This window comes from Apteryx mantelli, chromosome 9, assembly GCF_036417845.1.
Source record: "Apteryx mantelli isolate bAptMan1 chromosome 9, bAptMan1.hap1, whole genome shotgun sequence".
Classification (NCBI taxonomy): Eukaryota; Metazoa; Chordata; class Aves; order Apterygiformes; family Apterygidae; genus Apteryx; species Apteryx mantelli.
This window is the reverse complement of record NC_089986.1, coordinates 28,067,545-28,094,167: the sequence shown is the minus strand read 5'-3', so window position 1 is coordinate 28,094,167 and position 26,623 is coordinate 28,067,545. Positions and strand designations below refer to the sequence as shown.

General features: G+C 42.7%; 2 protein-coding genes across 5 annotated transcripts in view; one reads left to right on the top strand and one right to left on the bottom strand.

Moving 5' to 3' along the window:
• The window catches only part of MYO7B (myosin VIIB), a 48,271-nt gene extending 29,823 nt beyond the window's left edge, over window positions 1–18,448 (top strand). The window contains exons 31-47 of the mRNA XM_067302193.1: window positions 382–499; window positions 603–729; window positions 1,483–1,652; window positions 2,349–2,530; window positions 3,340–3,467; window positions 4,048–4,205; window positions 4,687–4,840; window positions 6,688–6,843; window positions 10,299–10,404; window positions 10,526–10,639; window positions 11,558–11,645; window positions 12,752–12,858; window positions 13,305–13,490; window positions 14,345–14,461; window positions 15,294–15,377; window positions 16,154–16,273; window positions 16,719–18,448. Coding sequence (XP_067158294.1) covers window positions 382–499; window positions 603–729; window positions 1,483–1,652; window positions 2,349–2,530; window positions 3,340–3,467; window positions 4,048–4,205; window positions 4,687–4,840; window positions 6,688–6,843; window positions 10,299–10,404; window positions 10,526–10,639; window positions 11,558–11,645; window positions 12,752–12,858; window positions 13,305–13,490; window positions 14,345–14,461; window positions 15,294–15,377; window positions 16,154–16,273; window positions 16,719–16,802 — 2,199 coding nt within the window. The 3' untranslated portion in view covers window positions 16,803–18,448. The remainder of the gene's footprint in view (window positions 1–381; window positions 500–602; window positions 730–1,482; window positions 1,653–2,348; window positions 2,531–3,339; window positions 3,468–4,047; window positions 4,206–4,686; window positions 4,841–6,687; window positions 6,844–10,298; window positions 10,405–10,525; window positions 10,640–11,557; window positions 11,646–12,751; window positions 12,859–13,304; window positions 13,491–14,344; window positions 14,462–15,293; window positions 15,378–16,153; window positions 16,274–16,718) is intronic.
• Window positions 18,449–18,814: 366 nt separating this feature from the next.
• Window positions 18,815–26,623, bottom strand: part of LIMS2 (LIM zinc finger domain containing 2) — a 38,228-nt gene continuing 30,419 nt past the window's right edge. For all 4 annotated transcript variants that reach the window (XM_067302000.1, XM_067302001.1, XM_013942660.2 and 1 more), the window contains 5 exons: window positions 25,628–25,778; window positions 24,825–24,917; window positions 23,940–23,988; window positions 23,678–23,753; window positions 18,815–22,834 (listed from right to left, as the gene is read on the bottom strand). In XM_067302000.1, coding sequence (XP_067158101.1) covers window positions 22,687–22,834; window positions 23,678–23,753; window positions 23,940–23,988; window positions 24,825–24,917; window positions 25,628–25,778 — 517 coding nt within the window. In that variant the 3' untranslated portion in view covers window positions 18,815–22,686. The remainder of the gene's footprint in view (window positions 22,835–23,677; window positions 23,754–23,939; window positions 23,989–24,824; window positions 24,918–25,627; window positions 25,779–26,623) is intronic.

Below are 26,623 nucleotides of genomic sequence, written 5' to 3'. Positions count from 1 at the left end.
TAAGGCTCTCTTGCAACCTCCTAGCTGACAACTGAGTTAGGATGGGCGTGGAATGGAATATTATTTTTGATCTGGATATGGGTTATCTAGGTTATTCTCATGGCACCCAAAGTGCATTAGACAAACAGACCAGTCACTGGGGATTTGAGGGGAATCTGAAGTCCACATGCCTGCTGGCAGCCTTAGGTGCCTGTGGCTTGGGATCCTGGAGACCGTTCTTCATTTGACTTTCTGCAGATGCACTTGATGTCAGTGATAACAGAGGGCTATTGGGACCCTCTGCGATCAGGTCTGCTCTTTATTATCTGCAGATACAATGTTTTGCAGATCATGCAAATAAAATTTTCCTGAGGAAATCTTGGGTATCTTTTTATATTGCAGGCCCCATACACACAGGACCGTCTTTCCCGTCAGACTGTGAAGGAACAACTTGTGGATTTTGCTCATTTTCAGTGGCCTTTGCTTTTTTCTAAATTCTTTGAAGTCACAAAGTTTTCAGGTAATGTCTGGAGCCTGGGAGTAGAGGTCAGATCTAAGATAATATAGAGATAATAGAGGAGGACTTGTATAGCATTAATAAGGAGTTATTCCTGCATTTTCAGGTCCCAGCTTGCCCAAGAACCACTTTATAGTTGCCATTAATTGGAAAGGTATCTGCTTCTTGGATGAGTCCGAAAAGCGGCTTCTTGAGCTGACCTTCCCAGAGATAACTGGCATCCACACCAACAGGTGAGCATCACAAAGAAACAAGATCTGATGAAGGCAGCTCTGCCCATATTCAGAATGGGGTTTCCATGTAGGAGGGAGGTAAACTTTCTCTGCCTTTCCTCTAGGGGATTTGATTTGAGTCTGGAAGGGTAGTTTAGCCTGGATCTGGGAAACAGAGGGACAAGTTCTGAGCAGCTTGTAAAGGAAGTACTGAAATGGCTGGATCTACCCAGTCAGTCAAAGGAAGGATGGCCCTGCAGAGTCTGAAAGGTGTAAGGAAGCACAGACATGAGTCAGGATAAGAATGACCCAAATAACTAACATAGCTAAGCCATCATTAGTTATGTGTGCTGGGAGTTTGTATGCTTCTCAGGTGTGGTGGAGCTGAACAGGATTGCTGTGGGAAAGAAGGTCACTGACTTGGTCAGGGCACACATCCTTGCATCACATCACTCAGGACATAGGGCCTTACATAAAGGAAAAATACCTTTCTGTGAAGAGAGTCACAGATTGAATTAGTTGCCTTATTACTCCAATGGAAGGGTGCTCTTTTGTCTAGAATGAGGTACTTCTGTACAAAAACATGGGGGAATGGAGTCCAGAGTGAGTCTGAATCACTTCAGTCCTTCTCACCTACCTACTCATGAGAAGACAAATTAGGAGCTCATTCTCAGGGACCTGTCTACAAGGAGGTGTAGGTGCCTTGGCTGCGATTGCAGATAGCTCTTTAAGTTTTTCAGATACTCTGGTAACAAACTGTTCAATAACATATAGGGCAGTGAAGTCATTTGGACAGAGCTGCACTCTCATCACACTTCGTGGCGAGGAGTTTGTCTTGACATCTGCCAACAGTGCCGCAATTGCTGAACTGGTGGTCATGTTCCTGGAAGGACTGAAGAAAAGATCACGATTTGCTATGGCAATGCAAGAGAAAAAAACCCAAGGTACGTCTGATAACATTGCTACAGAGCTGGGAGAAATCTTGAGAGAATGCATAGCACTTGTTTGAAAGAGCTCAGAGAGGAGCAGAAGGACCCCATGCAAGAGACACTTTGCTCCAGGAGGAATGCGTACTGATGAGCACAGCAATACAGAGCAGAAGGCAAGACCCTTGCATACAAATTAGCCTTCCTTCCCCCTTCTACTGCTTTGGATATTGTATTTAGATATAGCAGTTTCCAAGAACTCAGCCTGCTTGTAGTAGGAAGCTGGAGTGGGCTGCCTGGAAACATTTTCCAGAAGAGTTTCACAGACGTAGTAAGCTGGAGGTTTCTGTGGAACACAGTTGCCTGGAGCAGCAAGAAAGTAATTATAATGTAAATATTAACTCCACCTACTTATCATTAGCGATGAGTTAATTTCCATGCATTGCAGTCAGTTCTACCCACAAATTCTGCATCCATTTGAATCAAATGGAGTTTTGCCACTGCCTTCAGTGGAATAAAATCAGGCTGGTAGAGCAAATTTCAGTGATTTCTCTGAAGTCTTACTGAGTGATAAGGCATATTTACACAAAACACTTTCTATTGCTAATTGAATTCAGGCCTTGAAAACGCCATTCCCTTGTCATTCATATTGAAATCCCTTTCCATTTTCTTGGATTGTCAAGCCTGAACAGTATTTCCTTATTCTGTTTCCAGAAGACCCCGCCATCCTGCCCTTCAAGAAGGGAGACTTGCTAATCCTCACCGAGGACAAAAGGCTGGATGCAAACTCTTACTGGATCAATGCCCAGAATGAAAGGACAGGCAAAACAGGCAGCGTGTCTTTAGAAGAGATCTACATCATTCCTTCCCTCACAAAACCATCTAGTCAACTGCTGGTAAGAAAAGCTTAGCACTCTTTTTGAAGAGGCTGGAAGATAAATGGTGTAACAGTGTTAAATATGATTAAATTCATGACTGGAAGATAATTGTTCCTCCAAAATCAGGCAAGTTCTATACCTCCCATTTTATTTTGTCTTGTCTGGAAATGAAACTAAATCCAGCCCAGACTCTAAGGATAAGATTGCAGTTGCACAAAAGCAATGACTTTCTAAATAATGGTCCATTCATCATCAGTTCAGTGCTTGGAATCGGTAGGAATTAATGGAAATTAATAGAAAAAGGTGTGCAGCTGAATTTTCCTGAATTCACACTGGGTTGAGTGGTGATCATACATTAAGGGACAAGGGAAGCTCTGAATACAGTGGTTTCCTTTAAAGGAACATGCTTCTCGAGGAAGCCAACACAAGGTTTCCCACTGATCACTTTGCCAGCAATTAATTCTGTCTTTGGTTTTGAAGACTCAGTGTATTGGATACTTTGCTAACAGATAAAAAAATGAAAAAGTGGGGAAAAATCACACCAGTGGTAATCAGGTGCATTTTTAATGAGTGTTGTGCTCTGGATGATCACACATACTTTGATGGCCACTGTTATTGGGTCTGTGTAAATTGCTTTCTTTAGTCTCCTACTCTCAAGCCTTTCTTCTCCTGCTGTTTTCTTGAGTCTCTGAAAATGCTTAGGGGATGTTATGTCTCTTGCAGCACAGAGCACTCAAGCTTTGTGTACACCATCTGTCTGTGTTCACCGAGTAACACGTCAGAGTCTTGTGTCAGTGTGACCTCTCTCTGTGGCTGTGTCCTTCCAGAGTTTGCTGATGATGTCTCCAGACCAGAGGAGGACAGCTTCCCAGAACTCCCACATGGAAGAGCCTGATGAAGCGGATGTCAGAGTGAAGCCTTACACTCTAGAGGAGTTCTCTTACGAACACTTCAGGTGAAGCTTCCTGTGCTGGATGAAAGTGCTCCCTGTGCAGTATGTCCCCTAGGAAAGTCTCTAGTTGTTCTCCAGCAATCCTTAAAGTCTAGGATGTAACTGCAGCTCCCATTTTTGACTGAGTTTCTTCCCTTTGTTCCCTGTAATGAAGCATGACATTGGGCCTGCAGAGATTCTGGTGCATAGTCTGCTTGTATCTTTCTTTTGCCTGCAGAAATGCAAAGGGAGGAGTAGGAGAACCTCCTCTGGAATTTTTTCTTTTCCTTCCAGCAGCCCCTATGCTTAATTCTCACCTCTCTCCAGCACTTACCAGCTAGCTAAGTCATGCAATATCTCAGGCCTTGGAAAATAGGGGGAAAGTTAGTCTTCTAAATCCTTTCTCCTTCTTGCAAGCCTCCCTTCTGAATCTAAAAGAAACTACATTTCCCTGTTCTTGCTGACCTGCATACTCAAAGGGTATATGAGATCAACATCTCGGGGAAGAACATGCCCAGAGATAAGTCTTTGTGATAATGACTTCCTATGTTCATAGCAGTACTGATCCAGTGCATTTGTATCGCCTGCATTTGTCTTCATTCAGGACTCCTGAGAAGGAATCCATTAGCAAGGCTGTTCTCCAGAAATCCCGTGGGCGCAGTCAGCTGTGGGCACACTCCAAGGAGCCCTTGAAACAGCCCTTGCTGAAGACAGCATGCACAGACCCTGATCTTCGGGACCTGGCTTGTCAGGCCTTCATTGATATCCTTTCACTCTTCTCTTTGGGCCTGAGAACTCTCAGGGAAAGGAAGAGCTGCCTCCACTAAACTCACCTCCATTGGAATAATATCACATCCATTTTAAAGGGGTACATCTACATTAAAGGGGGTATAGGTTCTGCAAGACAAGGGTTAGCTTAGCCTTGTTTCCCTTGTCTAGAGAGAAAAGGTTCCCATTCTGCCCCAATGCCCCACAGCCTGTGATAGCCCGTTTAACTGAGAATGTGACTAGGAGTGAGTGGGATTTACTGCATGTGCTCAGAGCAAGCAGTTAATACCATACGAGTCATAGTCAAGCAGAGACTGCTGCACAGGGATGGAGAGGGGGCAGGGAATAGGTTCAGTCCCTCCTCCCAGGATTTCCCACTCAGACCTGAACAGAGTCCCTTATCATGTTAGGATCCAAGTGGTGCTTCCTATTTACCTTCCAAAATTGACCTGCTTGTCCTTGACGGCATGTTCACCCATCATGAAATTCATGGGGGATTACCCCTCAAAACAGGCACGCTCCTCTGTGGAACTCACTGACCAGATATTTGTGGCAGCCATCCAGGAGGAGGTTCTGCGGGATGAAATTTACTGTCAGATCATGAAGCAGCTGACTGAGAACAGAAACAGGTACTTGCCTGGGTGTACATGCCCTGCTTTTGCAGCTCACTAGATCGCAGGTGGTGGTCTCTAGTCCCTGCTGCATGTGAGAGATGGGGCAGAGGGGAAGGGTGGGCGAATGTTGGAGAGACACCTTCCCTTCCCCTTTTCCCCAGACATTGCTGTGGGGCTCAGTGCAATGCTCTGCAGAGCACTGCTAGGCCACGGAGCTGGACCACTACTCCTCCAGAAAACATGGCACTGAAGAGAGTTCTTGGACACTTTCAGTGACCACTCTTCCTGACCCTCCATTTGTTTTAAGGTCCCCAATGACAGTATTGCCCTCCTACGAGCGTGCAGTTGGCACTTAATCTTTTACCACCAGTGAATCCTTCTGAGTAGTTTCATTGATTAGCTTACACGACTGGCTTGCAGGACAGATGGGTTACACAAACCCCCACTCATGGACGAGTGTCTGAAGCAGGCTGGTGCTTTGCTTCCCCACCTAAGTTGACATACTTCCTGGGGAATTGGATTGCAATAAAAGCCTGAAATACTAATAAAATAATTCCATTTGTTAAGGAAATGGTTTGTCAATTCCTAGCTGTAATGTGTCACTGCAAAAGTTAGAAAAGGAGCTTCCATTTGGTCATTTTTTTTCTCGCTGTTCCTCAAAGACTATTAAACTTTGTGGAACTTTTACTACCAGTGTAACAATTAAATGTTAAATTTTCTTGTGTGCAGTAAATCTTACAGGCTGTTTAATGCATGGTCTGTAACCATGGTGCCAGTGCCATTCTTGCTGTACTCTTACCAATTTAGTCCTGTGGATCATTCACTGTTTTGAGCAAGATCACTGATGTGGAAAAAACAATGCTTGAAAGGTGGCTATTTCCATATATTTTCATTAGAACAGCCAGAAGAACGAATCTTTCATCCTTCCCAGGCTGCTACCCTGTGGACCATGTCCTGCTCTCACGCAGGCACAAACATCACAGATCTATAGAGTATAAATGGGATTAAAACAGTGTTTCATAGTCTGCACAATCAGAAAAGTAAATGGGAAAAAAGCCAGCATCTCCTTATTCAGCGGAGTCCTGGTGCCCATTCAGAGGCAGACCTGCTGGCTTTCCGAACCAAAACCCGTTCACTGCACTTTGCATTTCGGAGCGATCCCAGGGACACTGCTGGAACATGTTCTGCTCCTGGCTTTGCTGGCAGAATGACGGACCTCCTCCCAGGTGCAGAGCCTTTCTTACCGGTGAGAGCGAGACACCAAAACTTTGACTGGCAGAGTTCGCAGGCCCAGTGGCTGGAGGAACTGCCCTTCTGCCTGATAATAGCACAAACTTGATCTGGAGTTTTTAAGAGATGTAACTACCTCAATGCACCGTGCCATCTACCTGGTCATTTTTCAGAGCAGAAGCGTGCATAAGGGCAAATAAACCACAAGCAAAGTGCTTGTGTTCTGAGCAAAGCCGTCTGGTCACAGAGGGGAGGTGAATCCAAACAACTGATAAAACACAATCCAAATAAATGTGAGCTTGAACCAGTGAACTGACAGTGGCTTACAAAGAGGATGCCACCAGGGACACTGCTGGCAAGATGATAAACTGGAGCTTATATTTATTCATGAGATTTGCAACTGTCATGAATATTCATCAGCCAGGATTTAGAATTATCTTTGTGTACAGGCTGTAGTCATTGCACAGAAAATGCCTGTCAGCTCCTGTGTGAAGGCTCTGCTGATTTGCTGCTCGCTGCTGAATGGCACAATGTCCCATGATGGGGGTGTGTTTTTCTTCCCTGTAGCTGTTGTGTGGTCAAAGGAAGAATTGTATGTGGCTGTAGCATGACCGTTTTCTTTGTATTCACAGGTACAGCGAGAACAAGGGCTGGCAGCTACTTTGGCTCTGCACTGGCCTGTTCCCACCCAGCAAGTCACTGCTGAAACATGCCCAGAAGTTCATGGAGACACGTCAGAAAGAGACACTGGCCCTGGAGTGCAGTCGGAGGATTCAAAGGGTGGTGAGGTAAACAGTCTTGGATATAGCCAGCCCAACATGTTCAGAAATCATGAATCTGGTGCCAAAAAAATCACATGGGATGAAATATTAAGACTATTTCTTTTCTCTCTTTACATCTTTTTCTTTTAAATGATCATTTTTTAAAGTTCTCTTATGGACTTTGAACCACTAGGAAATGCCTGTCACAATTTCACTCTTTTCTTCCACAGAGTCAGTAACATTTAGATAAGCTGAGCCTCACACATAATCACTTGACTCCCAGAGCTGAGTATTTCAAACACACTAAAAGGCATGAAGCTTGAAATGAAAGCATAAGTTGTCAGTGATGAGGTCCTGACTTTCCTTTGGTCTCATCCTCTTCACATGTGCCTGAGGATTAGTCTTGATTTTGTTGAATTTCTGTAGCAAACAGAGCTGCACATTTGCAGCTAAAAATACCAGGTTTTGCTCATTGTGGAGTGGCATCACTGATATCACTGAAGATTGCACAGTGCTGATGTGGCTCTGTTGGGTTTCTGGGTAGCAAAGCAGATCCATGCTGGGAAGAGAGGAGCAACACAGCCGGTTTCTACTCGTTGAAGAAACCCGAATGAGCAAAGCCCTGAGACTTACCTGGCTGTTCACACCAAGGCACCTTGCAATGAGCTGCCCTTGTTCTGCCCTCGAGTAACTGTGCTGCTGAGGGTTGACGCACTGTGTCATCCAGCCTACAGTGCTTCCTGAGGTCTGTGTGATGGGTGCACGTCAGTGTAACACAAGGATAGTCATTTCCATGATGCAGTTATGCTGCTGGGAGTGCCGCTGGAAACCCATGGAAAACCATTTTGCATGCCTGTGTGTGTATGTGAGTGCTAACCCTTAGGTGGTAGAAAGCCACAAGAATTGAAAGAGAAGTCCAGTAACACAAACTGGGAGGAATCTGCTGATTTACTTATTGGTGTGATGAGCATGACATGACCAGAGAGAATGGAAGGGCTACCTGAGTTTCATTAAGGATCGAATGAACTGCGGGGGGCTTCCCTAGGTTCCTCCAGATACTGGAATTTCCCAGCTTATCGCTCGGGGAACCCAGTGCCCTGGTGCCAAGGTTAAGCCCAGGCTTTTCCCTTTTGCTGCTGCTGTGAGTTACTCAGATTCTCTGGATGCAGCCCAGCACAGCCCTGACTGCCACTGACTTGCTCAGCAACGAGGCTGCCCAGTGGTTTCTTCCTCCAGCTCCTTCATCCTCTCCCTTCTCTTAGGCTGCGCTGTTTGGTCTCTGAGCCCTGCAGGCCAGGGTTGAAGAGAAGGCTAATGCAGTGGCTGTCCCCCTCGCAGTGGGTGGGTTTCAGCACTGTTGGGGAAATGTCACTGCACACTGAATTCGCCTTTGAAGTGCCTGAAAAATGCATGATGAGGAATGCTATTCATTGCTCTTTCTGTGGAGAAGACTGAAGTTTTCCTGCCTCTTTACATCGTGTGCTGCTCATGCTCTAAGCCCTGTCTAGCCATGCAGACCCTCTTTAGAGCAGGGAAACAGGGAGGGAAAAGCAGCATGGGCTATTTTGGGGGGATTTTTTTGAAAAAGATATCTCTCTGCTAAAGCATCTCAAATCTGGAGCTTGGGGGAGGGGAATAAGAGCAAAGAGGACAAAATGTTTTCTAAAAGCATTTCTTTTCCTAAGACTAAACCTGCACCCACTCTTAGCCTTTCTCCCTATGAGTAACCAGCTCTCCTTGGAAAGGGGAGAACAGGCAGCTCAAAGCACTGATCTACATTACACAGAGTAGAAGCCAAACCGGGCCCCTGGGCGCATCCTTTCCTCCACAAACAGCTTTACTGCTTCATCCCCAGACTCCCGGACAGGGAATCAGAGAACATCCTGGGGGTGCTAAGAAGGTCCTGCCTTGACAATGATTTCCCAGCTGAGGCTGCAAGGAGAGGTGGCCCAGTGCCTCCAGGCAGGCTCCTGTGCTTCCTTGGCCTCCTATGGCCTCCCTCTGCTGCTAGTCCAGGAACAGATGACTGAGTATGGCAGGTCCACGCTCCATACAGTGCCTGGACAGTACTAGAGCACATGCTGTTCAACTGGTTTTACAGTCAGGTTTTCCTTCTCCAAATGGAACCACTATTTTATTTAACGGAAAGAAATTAGTTTTGAAACCTGCACAACTAAAACTGGATGCCAGGCTAAGCTCTCTCCTGAGGCGCACAGGAATAGCTATTCTGGCCACCCTAGATAGGCCCAGTGTGAGAGAGGAGACTGGCTTACAAGCTGTAGTGTGTAAAATACACACATCCCAGTACAGGAAAGATATGTACTTACTGGAGCGAGTCCAGCAAAGGAACTGAGGGACTGGAGCATCTCTCATACAAGGAGAGGCTGAAAGAGCTGGGACTGTTTAGCCTGGAGAAGAGCAGGCTCAGGGGGATCTTACCAATGTTTATAAATACCTGATGGGAGAGTGTAAAAAACATGAGGCCAGACTCTTCTCAGTGGTGCACAGTGGCAAGACAAGAGACAATGGGCACAAATTGAAACACAGGAAATTCCATCTGAAGAAGACAGAAATAAACTAGAAATTTCTGAATACAAAAACACCTTTCCACTTATGAGGTTTCTTGAACACTGGAACAGGTTGCCCAAAGAGGTTGTGGAATCTCCATCCTCGGAGATGTTCAAAACCTGACTGGACACTGTCTGGGGCAACCTGCTCTAGCTGACCCTGCTTGAGCAGGCGGTTGTACCAGATGATCTCCAGAGGTCCCAGCCAACCCCAACTATTCTGTGACACCTCCCAACAGCCACAGTGGCCCTATGCCACTTAGAACAGGAAAATACAAGCATCAGAATATAATGTGCTAAATTGTCCCGACTTTAACCATATTGAAGTTTTTGTATGACTCAGACTCCAGATCCAGTTTCTTTGCTTTTACAGGGCAGCTCTACTCCAAGGTTTACTTTCATGGAACTGGCATTATGCAGCCTCTGCATCTCATGACTTGGTGATTCCATGCCAGCTCTTACATAAAGCATAATGCTTCTGGCAGCCCTTCCAAGCCTTTCTGGTACTTGTCTCCTCAGTTGTAATAGTCATTTTGTATCTGAATGCAAATCCTTTTGCTGATGCATGAACTAAAATAAAATGTAGTGCTCCTTGTGACCTTGTCTTCACACTTCAGTAACAGTAAGGAAAAATGTTGCTGAATACATAGAAGGGGGTGACAGTACTGGTTAGGAAGATGCCTTATCCATGCAAACTTCCTGCAGAGTAGAACAGACTTTTAATAGGTGTGCTAGTAAGACCCTCCATTTCTTGCTCTGTTAATACACTGAATTCGCATTAGGGTAAAGGATTAGAGCCCTGTCCAGGTCCCAATACTTGCATTTTGGATGGAATTTATCCTATTGTTCAGCTCCTCGAGGATTAAACAAACATCCAGCACTAACATCTCTTGTGATGGTGGTGGCATTTTCCAGGAGTGGCTCCAGGAAGTGGGCACCTCATCCTGTGGAGGTTGATGCCATCTTGCAGAACAACACTAAGATCTCACACAAGATTTGCTTCCCCAATGAAACAGAGCAGGTGAGAACTTTTTTGTTTTCTCAGCCTTGACCTGCTGTGTTCATGCAGGAGCATGTTTCAAGATATACAGTATTCCCCTTTTTCCTCTTTGCCACATAACAAGAGCCTTCTTATCTCATAGACATTTGATGTGGGAACAAACACCAAAATCCGGACTCTGTGTCAGAACATCGCTTCCAAATTGCAGCTGAGCTCCTGGGAAGGTTTCAGCCTCTTTGTCAAGATTGCAGACAAGGTAACTCTTCTCAGCCATAGCAGGGTAGCCAAACTCTCTTTTCTTCTCATCTACTTTCCCAGACCACCTAAGCAACCATATATGAAGCCAAGCAACATAGCAGGTCGTTGCTGCTTCTGTCATACTGAGGGGATACAACTTAGACTAGAACTTTTAGCACCTGACACTTCATTTTGAGAGGGAGCATCCAGAACGCAGCATGGAGATCCAGAGTTTCCACCAGTAGACATGTGGTACTACAAGCAGAGAAGACATGGGCCTTCCTGCAGCTGCTGGGATGGTAGCAAATCATGTTACCTACTGCTGCATTCAGACCATTTCCACTGTTAGGCTTTGCCTAGGCGACATGCTGCACATCTACAATATTCACTAGCATTAGTGGCTGACCAGTACCAGTCATGGCCCTCTGGTTTTTCAAGAGCTTGCCTTGCCTGAGCTGAAGCTTGGGTGAACGGCCTTGCTGAGAGGTCTCTTCTCTCTGGGATTCTTTGAGCTTTGTGATCAAGGCAAAAGAAGCAGCAAGTCCAAGCACAGGGGGTTTCTGATGTGCTGCATTCCTCAAGAAAGGAACACAATGACTGCCATTATTTATGATAAGGAGATGGCTAGGAGTAGATTAGGCATATTCAGCTTGACTTCAGCAAGTGTTGGAAAGAAATGTGAGCAAGGCAGAGGAAGGGAGAAAAAAGCAACAGAAAATGGAATAAAAATCCCATGAAATGGAAACCACACGAGCCCTTCTCCTCCTGTTTCTCCTGTTCTTTCCCTTTGTCTCTGTCTTTACTGCCATCATTTTGCTCTCTCACTATAGAGAAGGAAAGACAATCCAGCCTGTTATTTGGGTATGTTGGCACAGGTAGTATTTTATATGATCTGCTGATCCCTTGTCTCCACTATTCATTGGTTGGCCTCTTCCAGGTGATCAGTCAGAATGAAGCAGACTACTTCTTTGACTCGCTGAGGCAGGTGACAGATTGGAACAGGAAGAATAAACCAGGGAAGGATGGTAAGGAGGGTGTCATCATGACAAGAAGCTGCCTGAGATGCTGTGCTGAACTGGGGAAGCAACACATTTATCCAGTAGGATTTACTCCATCTCAGCAAGTGTGTGGCTAGGGGCCTATTATACCATTTTTTTTATATTAACCATATATGGTTACTGCCTGCACCAGCAGTAAGATCCAGTGACCTCATGCAGCCAGCCACTGGCTGTCAGAAACATCAGAACATGTTTGTGTGGAGATCTCACCAGAAATTTTAGATTGGTACCAAAGATGTTTTGACCCGTTGCATCCAAAACACACAGCTGGATGCACACAAGTTACAGATAGGTTAATCCTGTTTAAAGTCCAAGGCTTAAGTATTGCCAGACCAGATATCAGCAAATACATGTAAGCAGGTTCTTGACAGTGCCACTCCCATTCCTTGGGTCATTAGAAAATTGTCATCTAGATTACTACCTGTTGATATTAGAGCCCAAGTTGTATTGCTAAGGGAACATGCTGTTAGAGTAAAACCATTTAACTCCAATGACAGCAATTCTTTCCCATTCACCCCCATGTATAACTTTACATTTTAAAATCTACATTAACTCAAACTTCACCCAAATTTCATACTCAATGATTGTGACCTTTGCTTATTTCAGAACAGCTGAGGTTCAACTGCTTAAATCATTAGGCATCTAGGACTTTCTAGCTTCCTTTTTCTCCTCACAGCTGATGCAGCTGCTAAGAGCTCCGAAAATCACAGATGTGTGTGCTAAATCACTATTCATTCCTGTAAGTAGAGCCATCAGAGAATGTACCAGCATCTGTAGAACAGAATTCAGGTGTGCAGCACATCGGGCAGCAGCTCTCATGAGCAGCAAGAAACAACAAATACCCGTGTTGCTGAGACCCTCACCTCCTTTTGCTATCTCAGCCTGATGCTGCACCTCAAATCACTGTGTGATCAGTGCTCAGGAACTGACAACTAATCACTTCCTGGGTCATCTGAAATTGTCTTTTGTACTATTTTGCCAGTGATTTTGTTTATTATTATTAAGAAGAAACTCACCAGTCAATTACAAACTGCAGAACTACAGAGTATGCTAACAGGATGTTGTTTCCTTAGGGGCTACTATGTCTGTGGCTTATGAGGTGTACTTCATGAGAAAGCTGTGGCTGAATGTAATTCCTGGGAAGGACCTGAAAGCTGATTCAATTTTTCATTACCACCAGGTAACAAGCTCCCTAAGGCATAACTATAAAGGCAGGCCACATGATCCATGAAATACTCTGAGAAAGTGAGCCTGCTGGAGTTGTCTTCTCTCCCTCTCCAAGGTCTGCATTACAGTGCCTCCAGAGGGATGTGAGAGTATTTAAAACGTGTAGTCAAAAACAGCAATCAGCTGATGTCCATTAACATATACATACCTTTTAGGACAGAGCTTGGCACCTTAGTTTGCATGCCTATGTTAGGAGCATAGCTCCCTAATCCATCTATTACCTGGGGGTGCTCATCTTCTTGCACTGACTGTAAGGAGAACCTCCAGGAGTCAAAAGTTCTTGTGATGACCTCGGACTGTGCTTGGTGATGCTTACATCCTGACCTCACAGCTGTAGCACGCGTAAGTCAGTGTTTCCTCCAGCCCAGTCTGTCTGGACTCAGAGCTGGTCTCTTCCAGGAGTTGCCGAAGTACCTCAGAGGCTACCACAAGTGTTCCAAGGACGAAGCTGTCCAGCTGGCAGGGCTGATTTATAAAGTGCGCTTCAACAATGACCGCACACAGCTGGCAGCCATCCCCAAAATTCTGAAGGAGCTGGTGCCAGACAATCTGCTGCGAGCAATCACACCAGATGAGTGGAAGAAGGTAAGAATATCAGCATTAGTTAAGGCTTTCATTAACCATACTGCTTCCAAAAAGCTCTAGAAGAGAAGAAATACATGGAGCCACACTACTTTTTTGATCTGGCAGTTTTTGAAAGCACTGAAGAACAATGCTAGTTGATGTTGCCATTTTGCCTGTTAGAATCTAGATTTTGCATCCTCTCTACCAAGCCTTCATAGATATCTGCATACCTGGAAGACTGATTTGAGATGTGCACTTTTTGTGGAGATACAACTCTATTGTCCGTGTCGAGAAAAAACAGAATTAGACATTGGAAAGTCAGTTGTGGGCTTGGGCATTTGAGGATCTCATAGAGAAACTGAAAACTGAGGCATGTCCTAAATATTTCATAGATTGGCCAGCAAATCAGTCACCTTGCACCAGGTGTGTGCTACTCATAGCAAAAGGCTCTTTTCTCCTCCAAAAGGCAAGAAAGGTTTAGCAGGTACTTCTCACTTAATCCACTGAGGAACACACTGGCCACCATTTCAGATACAGAAGCAAGGTTCACCCTGTATGTTTCAGTAGAAAATGTGATAAATGTCTGTGGAAATATTGGTTCTCTGCACTTTGTTTCATCCCATATTGCCCCTCTTCCCTGGAATCCATTCCTCTGGGCTCCTGGACTTCTCTCACCCAACTCATTAGCAAGAAGCACTAGGAGGTTCCAGCCCCCCACCTTGTGCAATGAAAATAGCCTACCCTGCTATGGCCTTCCATGATGTCTCTTCTGTTGATGTGGGCACAAGACTGACCTTGCTGATGGTCTGATGCTGTCTCTAGTGCCAATGCCCATCTCCAACTAACTACGCTCTGCATCCTTTTTCCTTAAACAGAACATTACTGCAGCGTACAGCAAACATGAGGGAAAAACCGTGGACGAGGCCAAGATTGCCTTCTTGAAAATGATACACCGGTGGCCAACATTCGGATCAGCCTTCTTTGAGGTGAAGGTAGGTCTAAAAGTCTGTATGAATGGATTTGCTAGTAGACCAGCACTAGGGGATATGGATTGACTGTAATTCCATACCTGTGTGCCAATGCATTTTGAAGCTGGCTTCCCACCATTTACTGAGGAAAACTCAGTTCCTTCAAAGTGGGGAGATGAGTCTTTTACACTTCCTGAACTATGCCTGTTATTTACTGATTATGTTGTTCCAGTTCCTGAAAGGGGCAAAACTGCCAAATACAGGAGTAATCCCTTGGCATTATTTCTGTTCAATGGAAAAGCAGCGCAGAGAACACTGCAAAGGAATCATGCTGCTATACACATTGCTGAGGAAGTAGCAGTTATAATACATAGTATTACTATGTAGTAGATGGGGGGGCTTTTAGTTCTGTAGCTACTTAACTGTCCTATCATTCTTGTCCAAAACAAAATGTTGTCAAATCTTACATGTTCTGGGGATTTTCTCCTCAGAACAGAACTGTATTAATCCTCTCATTCTGCAGTATATGCCAGTAGGGATCATTTCCTGCTTCGTACCTTTAATTTCTCCTCATTAACCTCTCAACAAAACCTCTCAACCATTAAACCTATTATCAGATAGCCTGGCAGCTAACACACCTGATTTTGCTTTTATGTAACAGTTGCTCAAGTCTTCAACATATGGCCAAAAAAGTCATCCTTAGCAATAGTTACATAATACTAAGAAGCTTGAAGTTTCGGTTCATTACTTTGGTAATGAGGAGAAGCAACAGTAGACACTATTAAAGATCACTATACACTTAGCATGGATCATTTTTCACTTTTTCTGCTTATCTTGCTCTGTTGCTCATTTATAGCAAACCTCGGAGCCAAATTTCCCAGAGATTGTGCTGATTGCAATCAACAAGCAAGGAGTCTCAGTGATACATCAGAAGACAAAGGTAACAGCTGCTTCTCAAGAGTCTGTCTAGTCCTCTAAATAATGTCCACCTACCTTAAATAGGCAGTTCTAATGAAGGATTTAATTGACTGTGCTAATTCATGGACAGCAACGGAACCTTCTCCCTGAATGTTAGGAGAGGATGGAATCCCTCTATTTGTTTTCTGTGTGAAAGTGAAGAATATGTTATTGCTTCAAATCACTTCTTTGTAGTTTCTGCCCTGGAAAGAAAACACTATAGAGCATCTCTGAAAAAAAAAAGTGGTAATCAGCATGGACCTGGACAAAGTGGTAGGATCGGGATAAGGCAGATGGATGGATAGTGTACTAGAGAACCTGCTTCAAAAAGAAGAAAATCCATTGCAGGAAATGCAAGCTGTCTACAAATTACATCGAATTACAGTCTTAGGGTTTACAAGCTCTCTAACCCAGCCAAACAGTCTGGATGTACCAAGCTCGCAGGCAAAAAGCATTTATGAATATCACTATTTGCTTTTAACAGGGGAACAAATAGTGAGTTTTATATTACTGTAAATATAATGGTAGTGTGCTAAGACAAAGATCAATACATAATGAAAGGATCATCTCTTCATCTGCTTGGTGAGAATACAATATACCACTAGTATGGATGCAAGACCTACCTTGATCCACTGCATATATAAATGAAGCAGGAGACAAAAAGAAGGCTCTAGTTCTACAGTTTTTCTTACATGACAGTCTGTTTTCATTTGAGAAATGCTGCATAGCTAAGTTATACTGGTTTCTTTCTCCTTACAGGATATTTTAACAGTTTACCCCTTTAATAAAATCTCCAATTGGAGCAGCGGGAGCACATACTTTCATATGACAATAGGGAACCTGGTACGAGGAAGCCGGCTCTTATGTGAGACATCTCTGGTAAGAGGAGCTTTGTTAACTTATACACAAGAGCCCCCTAATTCTTCCTTTATATCCAGAACTGTTACAAAACCATGGTGCCAAAACAGACTTTAAAACCAGTGCAGATACAAAAAGCACTGTAATGCCAATATAACTGCCATTTAGAACTAGTTCAGTGCTATATAATGCCATCTGATGCAAAGAAATAAGCCAAAGAGAAAAGGAAAAATAGTAATTTCCCCAATTCTTCCCATACATCAAAATTCTATCTACCCGAGACATCAAGAAAAAACTGCACTCAGCCACAAAGCCACGAGGATTTCCATCTTGCATGCTTTGATCAGCTATGCAGTAACACCATCATTGTAAGACTTTACACTTTTGAATGAGTGGTACCACCTTCTTTAATAACTGTTTTCAGAAGATTGATCAAGCTCAGTATTTTTTTTTTTTTTTCTGACAGGGTTACAAAATGGACGACCTGTTAACATCCTATGTACGCCTGCTAATAAATGCTGTAAACAGGCAAAAGAACCTGCCAGCCTGAGAGCAGAAACTGAACCCGTGACCTATATCTGCGCCAAACTACCTATAACTTCATCTCCCAGAAGAAATGCCATTTTAAAAATACTGAGCTTGATGATCAGTCTTCTGATCACATGCTGAATGAACTGTGCTGCTGAAATACTACCACAAGAGAAGCTCAAGTGAGCATGTGCTTTCAAATAACTTTCAAATTTATCTTACTTAAATGTAGTACATAAGTTCCATTCAAACTTTGGCTTTAGATGAAGTTTAGCTGGATTTTAATCTAATGTACAAGGGGAAAAAGCCCCAAACTAATCTGAAAACCTCTTCTGATATTCAAAGTCTCTTCCAATCTTAAGAAGAGAAAGACAATCCTCCCCCCCCCCCCTTTGGAGAGAAAAGTTTCACGCGCTCTTACCAAATACATAAGTTCTCTGAGTCTTTGTAAACAAAGGTAATGTTATTTTTTCCTCCTAATGGAAAGTTCCAAGTAGTAGGATAATTGGACACCTTTGAAAGGTAAGATACTGTTTTTTCATCCTTTTATCACTAGGATATGTATTGCAAGTTACAGTAGACTAAGACAGCCGGTTACTGTCACAACATAAATGTCACTCCCGTGTGCTGCTAGACTAGTGGGCTGTTTGCTGGCTTACCATTGCCTTAGTTAAATTAGATGGTTTTCTTTCTTCCACATTTCTTTATGCACTCGGAAACTAAAGACTGCTTTCTAGTATGTAGTTTCAAGTAAGCGTAAACAAACCCTGAAATGGGTCTGGATTTTGTGTCCATTACTTTACTCAGTAGCTCCTCTTTCAAGTTATAGATGTGCTATTCAGTGCAAATCAGCATTGAAAAACTTAGACTAACAGACATCTGTTGAAAAGAGACATTCTTCTCTATAAACATGTTCTCAGCTTGGAGTTATGCAGACATTCGCTCATGAGACAAAAGAATGTCAGTTATTAATTTTAATAGTTTTAATTTATCTTGATCTCTTCTATTTCCTGTTTATCAGACAATTTGAGTGATAAAATTTGATCCAGCACTTGTTCTCCACACAGACCTTCATAAACACACGACTTGGGTCCCACACGAGCAGCTCAGTCTGTAAAGCATGTGCACTGCACTGGTGGTAAGCCTAGATGCTTATCCCAGCAGAGCGCAAGTACTGATCCGTCCTCAATGAAGAGTTCTCCTTTGCTCACAGTGAAACCTGGACATGTCTTAAAGCATTTACACCAAGTTCCTTGAGACACGGTCTGGCAGTGCTGGAAAAGCAGCTCTGCTGGTTCTCTCGCTCTGACTTGCCAGTGCAGGCACAATGGTTCCCCTGTTCCCTTGGAGATGTGCGTGTGCAATTCAAACACTAATGGGAGTGCTGTACATGCGTGGCAGGGAGAAGAGCCCCACTCACTTTGTGCATCTCAATGAGTGCCACGCTTGTCAGAATAGTTGATCCTTTTGCAAGCAATTAGATATTCCTGCTGTAATGTCCATTGCTGGCAATGGAAACTCTGAGACTATTGGCTTCAGTTGTTTTGTCATCCTATTTCTGATCTAACTGGGTATAGCTGAGAAGCATTCTGTACTTCGCCTGTACAAATGAAATTTTGCAGCCAACATATTGTTTCTGGTTTTTAAATAAACATTGTAGAAAATCAACCACGATGATGTCTCTTTCAACAAGAAAAAGAAGTATTCACTCCAGACCCATGCAACTTAAATCTACCAAACATCTAGTACAGTCTATACATGATCATAGCATCCCATCTACTTTTCATAGACACAGTACAATTTGTATGGCATAACCTCTAAAAGAATGATACCCCTTTCTGCACACCATCATCAACCAACACATCATCATAAAAGCAACAGAGATCCAAAACTTGAATTCAGCACAGCACTGAATCAGATTTGGGCAATCATCATAGTTCCTAGGCGACTCACTCTGGCTCAGCATTGCAAATGTGATTCCTTTTTTTACTGTACAATATACAGCCTTTTATACATTTGTTTTTAGTGTGACGATTTAAAATGTATTAAAGTTAAGTTTATTATAAGAATATAAACAAGTACAGTATTACAATATTTTAATCCACAGTCACATGTTTTGGTTAGAGAGCACAAGCAAAGTGTAATAAAATGAGAGCTTCACACTGTGCAGAATCCAGCCCTGCTCATCAAGGCGTGAACCCAGGGAAGTAGCTGCTAAATCCTTTACTCAGTCTGTAGCATCCTCAGCACTTAATAGTGATTTACAGACTAGTAAAACTGCATTTGTTCCATGTTTGTCTGCAATCAATTCCACTACTATCTAACCACTGATTTAGAATTGTCAGTCACAGAAGTCTGCATAATCCAATACAAAACACGTGACTTCAGAAACTCTGTACAGAAGGTTGAACAATATTTACCTACGTTGCATAGATTATTGTAAAAATGAAGACCAGGACTCAAGCCCTAGAGAGCAGATTAGCTTGCCATAAAGAAAGATAGCAAGTAATTAACATACCCTTTGAATACAAATAAGCTTCACATAGTGTGATTTCTAAAAGCATCACTGTTTTCAAGTGTACTCAGTGAATATTAGTGATTTTAATTCAGTATGTATAAATATAAATGTAAACTATAAAATTATATAATGAGACAGCAGCTTTTAGTAAGGAAAGACTTCTGAGCCAAGTTCACCCTTGATATAAATCTATGCTCTTCAGTGGTGTGATACCTAGGATGAATTTGGCCAGTGTCTGTTTACAGCAATGGAAAAAAAAAAAGCATGCACCTTTAAGCTTACATTTCTGACCAAGATCTTGACTTTACAACAATACTGTTAGCCTATCAACACACTAAGGAGAATTCATAAGTCTGCGGTATCTTCTACTTACTTTTTTAAAATGTAGACTCAAAGATGCATTTTTTCAAACTTTTTATAATTTTTTTTCTCCTATTCCCTTGATTCCTCTGTCTCACAAAATGAACATCAGTAATATGCACTACTGTTACTCTGCACACTGCGTGCTATTGGCAGCTGGAGTATAATAAAAATGTTTGTGAAAAATTATTAATTAATAATTAAGGAAATGCTAAGACAACATCACTATCCAGCTATTAAAGGATCAGGGACTACGGTGATTTTTTCCATCACTAGTCTTGGGAAATGCTCTGAAGATAAGGACAGAATCCAAATCCTAGAGAACTGAGCAGTTTGTCAAAGAGAATGGTATCAACTCTCCTTTGAACGCTGAGGCTTACTAGGTCTACTCAATTTCCAACTCGCACTAAGTCTCTATCTGCAATACAAAAATAACTCCATTCAGCTCTATGTACATGCATTTTCCATTGCTGAACTTGACAGTGGCCTCTGAAAGAACATTATCTATTGCCTGTTAGTTGCATAGTCTTTCCATATTTAAAAGTAGGTAATACTGCTGTGTGTTCCTCCACCATCTTCCCGGGAAGCTGAAGATACACAGCTGCTCAGATTTGGCATTAGGCTCGGCCTGTAACTAAGATTATAGGAACAGAGCTGCATGCTTTATGCCGAGAAGAATCTGTATAATATATTGAACTGTGTCTTGGTCAGTAGTTTTTGTGCTTTCTTCTGTGAGCCAAGTGCCAAATAGGTTTACAAGATTGGTTCTTGCAGTGGCCACATGCTACTGCACTAAAAGCCATGCTGCTCTATGTGCCCTTGTCTGTAAGACCATTTAAAGGCTAGCAAGAGAACAGGGACTAGCCACATGTTCTCCTAAAGCAGTGACAAGAAAAGCTAGTGCTAGTGTAATCTACTGTGCAGACTGATCACAAGAGGATGGAAGAGTTCTACCTTTGATTAAAGCCCATCTCCCCTCCCAAGTGTTATAGTGGATGCTGAATATCCCAGTTAAATGCTTATGGTAACTTATGACAGCAAAAAGCAAGGCAGATGAAGGAAATTTGAATTAGGAAAGCCGGTATCTAAGGTATGGTCTTGCATTTGGGATTCTCATCTGCGCATAGTTAACCAGGATTTCCCACAACTGCTGTGATATCACTGGTGCAGTTTCATGGGCAGTAGCTACAGCAAGCATGCTAATAGGTATCTGTACTTTAGCTATTACCTTGTTTAGATCTGCTCTGGGCAGAGTGTGATGGCAGTGAGGAGAATTTTAAGATTTATTCAGATTTTGCCCCAATCCAGTTGCTGCTCACATACAGAAAAAGTGAGGAAGCTTTAACTTCTTGCTACCTAGCTCACCTGGGGCTGCAAAGGAAGGCCAACTGTTGTCTTCATATGACTTAGTAAACTATCCACTTTATAGGAGATTAAATCATGCAAGGGCCAGTGGTCCTCCAGTGCCTTCCAATCCTGTCCACCTTGCAAAAAGGGCTGACACAGTGTCCTGCTGTTCAGGGAAAGAGATTTTCAGGCTGCTCGGATTAGTTCAGCACAAGAAACCAGGAGACACATCTCCAGAAGTCTCAGAAGCTCACCGTGATTATACAAAACGGGTGGACCCAGGAACAGCTCTGCTGATGGCTCACCACTAAAGAAATACTGAGAATGTTTAAAACTAACAAATTCCTCAGCACCCAGGGTTATACTAGCAGAGACAGTAGAACCAGTGAAACTGCACCAGTGATGAGCAAAACTATAGAGCAGAAAGAACCTTAAGGCAAAACCGTATTCTTAAAATTTACATGTTCATGTCTGAGGTCTTCCCTTTAAGTACACTCAGATCTTAAGAAGAAAGTTGATGGGAAACTCTTATTTGGGTTAAAGTTTCAGGAAAAATATTTCCTGCTTTTTCTGCATGAGACTGCATTTGTTACAAACCGTAAATATTAGAAACACCTTCATGTCATTGGGCTTTCTGGAGAGTGACCTCAGAAGGTATACTCACCTTTCAAATAAAGTGAGAGGACTGTATTTGAAACTGAAGTGCTTAAATTAGTACCATATTATCAATTGGATTTCATTATGCAAAAGAACAATCAGAGCTCCAGCTACGCTACATCAAGAAATGCCAGCTGTGCCAGTGGGTAGGACACGCATTGTGTTGTCCACTCCAAGTTCTAGTACCCATGACATAGGAGAGAACAGACTGAGAACGTTATAGAGTTAGTTCCTAACAAAATTTGTCCTTTCCCATAGCCACCTCCTACTTACAGAAAGCCCAGCAATTCTGAAGAGGCTCACATGGCCATGGAGCTTGAAATCCCCTTACTGCTGAATGGGGAAGCAGCAAAGCAAACTTCTTCAGCTGTCCTATCTCAACAGTAGTCTTGAGCTGGACAAGTGGGCAGTGCAGACGCCATAACTATTGGCTTCTGCGCTCACCCACTAAACCTGCAAACTAGTAGGACTGTATAGTGTCCGTGCATGCTCAATAGGAATCTGGGCAAAGACCAGTACATTCTGTATGTAGCAAAGTGTGGCAGCTTTCAGAGTATTTGCCTACAGATTTAAAAAATAAATAAAACTTCTTCATGCAGGGTAAGAGGAGAAACTTTTATACTTTAACCAAAAAAGAGCTAACCACACATTTCCTCCACCCCTACACCCAGGCAGTGTTTTCAAGTTCCTTAGACTGTAAGAGGAACGGAGAGAGAACTATGGTTCAATTGAGGAAGAAAGGATAGTGCGCAATTCAACAAAGGCAGAATAAGTTGTTATTAACAAATTAATAACCAGCCTGTAAACTGCTGAAGAAGAAATCAGATTTTTCTTTCTGCCAGTGTTAACAGACAGTTGCTTGAGAAAAGGGATAGTCAAGATGCAAGCTACATTAGCAGAAGCAGGGAAAGGTACTACTTGTCTTTGGTTTCATTTGTTCTTAACAATTCCCTCTGTGATCAATAGTTGCTGCGAGCAGCAATTCATGACTGTAAGAGTGCAGTCAGCAGACTGACAGACCTGTTTAAGCAGAGTTTAAATCCAGAGCTTTGGGATGCGACTTCTTGGATGCCAGCTCAGACAACTTCTTCAGGCGTTTCTTCAGCTCCAGAGGGAATTTTTCATAGCATTTCTTGCATACAGGCTTCATGTCAAATTCCACAAACTTATTCCTTTAGAACAAACAAACTGGCTATTAAAATAATATTTGCAAATTGTATGCCTGACTTAATCTAAGTCTGCATATGTATATATATAAATGAAGTTATTTGCTTTCTATTGCACGTATAAATTACCTCACTTCCTCACCTGGTCATGCAAGTACAGAGATGAGATTTTCATCAGGGAACTGGGGCCTCTGGTACTGCTACTTTAATAAGGAGCGAGATTTTGCTATGTATTTGTACGTAACGGTCTAGAATAATAAAGTTGTTATCTTAGAATGGAAATGTCACTTCAAAGCTCCTCTTCGTGATGAGTTAGAGCTCCTTCATATACAAGGCCAGTGGGGCCAAACCAGCATAGTAGGGTAAGGGTTTGAACCTGAGAAAGGGAAACGTAGGATTGCCTTGTCTTCTGCCCTCTTCTACCTATTTGAAGCAACTAGCGTAACATTTTCCTTCAGAATAACTTAAGCAATTTTTCAATACCATCAGTGAGAAGAGCATCCAGACAAAGCAGAGATGGAAACTGCAGGTATTTCAGGACAGGCAGTCACTGAAGTTTAGAGCCTTCCTTCTGTACTGCTCAATGAGCTCTCCCCTGACCCAACCTTCCTACAGGATAGATTAATGAAGGCAAATTAATTAGAGAGGCTGCTGGCTCCCAGCTCCCTTTAAGTTCTGAAATCAGTGGGATCTAAAAGCCCCTGCCCCTACAGAGAAAAGGCATTACTGATTAACTTATCGGTAGCATACTGCCCCTTAGAGAGGCCCTGGCTCATAGCTGCCCCAAGCTGATATCCTGTCTTAGGGGCAAAACGTCTCACCAGGGCCCAACCATAAGCACAGACTTACTTCAGTGTAAGCTTGATGTTGCAGGTGGAGCAGGAGAAGCAATTCACACACCAGGCCTTGTTAAGAGCTGATACCACTGCAAAAGCAAAAGTACAAAATAAAAGGAAACTGCCGGATTATTTGAATTTGGATTTGTATCCAAATTCAAATGAGGCCAGATGTGAGCAGAAACACTGGTGCCTTGCAACTGTGGGACTGCAACAGCTGCACTGACAAATGGAACAGGGACAGCGACCCAAAACAAGGAGAGAACAAATCTTACCATCTCCCTCGATCACGTGGCTGCAGTTGTAGCAGACATCTCCAAAGAGCTACACAGTAAAAGAAATAAGAACAGGAACTTATGTTACTGACTGCTCATGCTCCCCAAATCACACAGCTGGTGCAAACATTAAATCCTAACAATCAGTGAATTCCCAGACACTGCAAAAGCCCCCAAATATACTGATTTAAATCTTCTGAATAACTTCTCATATGCTTGCCAAATAGTCTATGTTCATTTGGATATTGTACCATTAAATCCTACAAGACCTTTTTTGTTGATGCCTCACACTCTACCACTGTTATGTGATCTTTAAGTCCTGCACATGTGGCTGAGGAAGAGAGAATCAGTGGAGTACGATGCTTACTGGAGACACATCTCCTGAGGCTAAACCAGAAACATCAAAACAAAGCCTAGAGCTACTTTTAAAACAGTAACACTTATCTTTCACAAGAGAGGGAGAAACTAATTTCTGACAGAAGAAAATGCTGAACTCATAGCTGTTCACTACAGTTATATAGAAAAATTACTTTTTGATTGGCTCATGAAACACACTTATGCTTTAGACAGCACATCATTTATCTTAGGCCAATAGAAGCCAGTAGTCATCCAAGAAGTCCACACCAATTTTTTCAGAGTACAATTACAGGGATTTTAGCAGCAACACGTGGTCAGTGGGTTTTATTGCTGTCAATGGGACAAAGAAAAAAATCTCCCCAAGACACTTCTATTCTCTTATCAGTATCACATTTCACTTCTACCAAGAACGTTTTTTTTTTTCTAATAAAGCTCTAATTTCTTCATACTGCTTTGTATTGATAAATTCAAATTACCAAAGCATTTGTCAGTCAGAACAAATACCTAGTTATAGGTGGCAGAATTTACCTGGTTATAGTGAGTTTCACAATAAGCCAGTCCTTTTTTCTCATAGTGTCGGTGCCCCAAGAATGGCTTCTCACATTTGGCACAAACAAAATGCTGTAAAAGAAAAAGCCATTCAGTGGCAGGTAAAGCAACTTCTGCATCACTGGGGAAAGACTTGCATCTCTGGCTGCAATTCATGGCTCAATACAAGAGGCTTAATGCTTTAATGAAACTCAGACAGACTAAATATTTCCTCTTTCTTCTCACCATTTTCCTATGGTAATAATTAATTAATTAAGCATTATATTAATGATAGGTAGAACTCCTGCTGAACAGATAATCATGTTGTTTCTACACTGATAGACTTGTGGACTATCTTGCTCGTTTCAGAGAAGAGACGCAGGAACACAAAATATGGCTGGTGTGCATGCATTTCAAATCAGCAACAGCATCTCCTTCACAGCTCAGCCCTTAGGAGGCTTAAATCACTAAACACATGAATCACCAAAAACTTCAGGGCATGCTGTGACAAGCCAAAAGTTATATAAACAACGAGCTGAAAAGGCTTAAAAAGCAAGAATCATGGTGGCTCTGTCTACATTACAAATTCCAACATTGTTATGACCTTGTTAACCGGGGGTGGAGAGGAGGTATGTAACCCTAGTAGATAAACGCTAACCAGTAAGCCACATTCTGCAAGAATCTTCTCAGTGCAACTTTTTTGTGTGAATTCATACTAGACAGGGATCACAAACATCTATAGCTTCCAAACAGCACTAGTCCTCTTCCAAAATGCCTTCTGAAAGCATCTGGAGAAGCCTCACCTCAACATGCCACTGTTTTCCCAGAGCATTGACCACTCGCCCCTCAATGGGCCTGCGGCAGGCTCCACAGATGGGGATTCCCATCTTGTCATGGCAAGGTAGGCAATACAGTTCTCCCTTCAGTTCCCGGGCCTCAGCAGTCAGCTCCTTCCTGAAAACACAAACACATCCCTGAAATAAGAACTCCAAGTGAAGCTCTTTAATGTCTGAGATGAAGCTTTGGAAGACTAAACTTGAAAACAGACACATTTTGGCAACATTCATGCTAAAAATAGTGAGATATTAAATTATGCTAGTGAAATATAGTTATTGTCAACTCATTTTTATGAGCTTTCTCAGTTTGGCAGACAAGAGAACATATGTAGAATACCATGTCTTAATATGGCTAGATGCTCTGGCAAAAATATGAGATATACCTACATGGAGTGATGAAGTGTCATGTAATCAAGCTGTCTTTGAATGCCATAGCTCAGGTGCAAGGACCATTCTAGCAGTGCTCAGCACAGAACAATTTACCTTATTCCTCAGCAGTTACCCATCCTAGGGGAGTACTGTGCTCCAATTATACCGCCTTCGTGAGAAGTAACTCAGACAGGTATCAGTTCTGTACTGGATTGCACCAGACAGACAGACACACAGCTCCCCAAATCATTTTTTCTAAACAGAAATGCAAAGTCAAACTATTTTGAATACTCTGTCAACAGCTGTGTTTGGACACCACTATAGCACCACTATATAGCCTTTGAGGTAAGTTCATGCCAAGGAACTGTTTTCACCATCAGTATAAAATGGTGTTATTCAAGCTTAACATAGAAGAACATCAAATAGCAAAATCAAACAATTCTTCCATGTTTTCCCAAATCCTTTTCATTTTTCTCATAGAATTTCTGTTTGACAATGTGAAGGCAGTAAAGTTTAAGCCTTGGAAAGGACTGTATTACTGACTATATTGTTTGTCTAACTCTTTTGTTGTCAGGGATTAGAATATGAGAACAT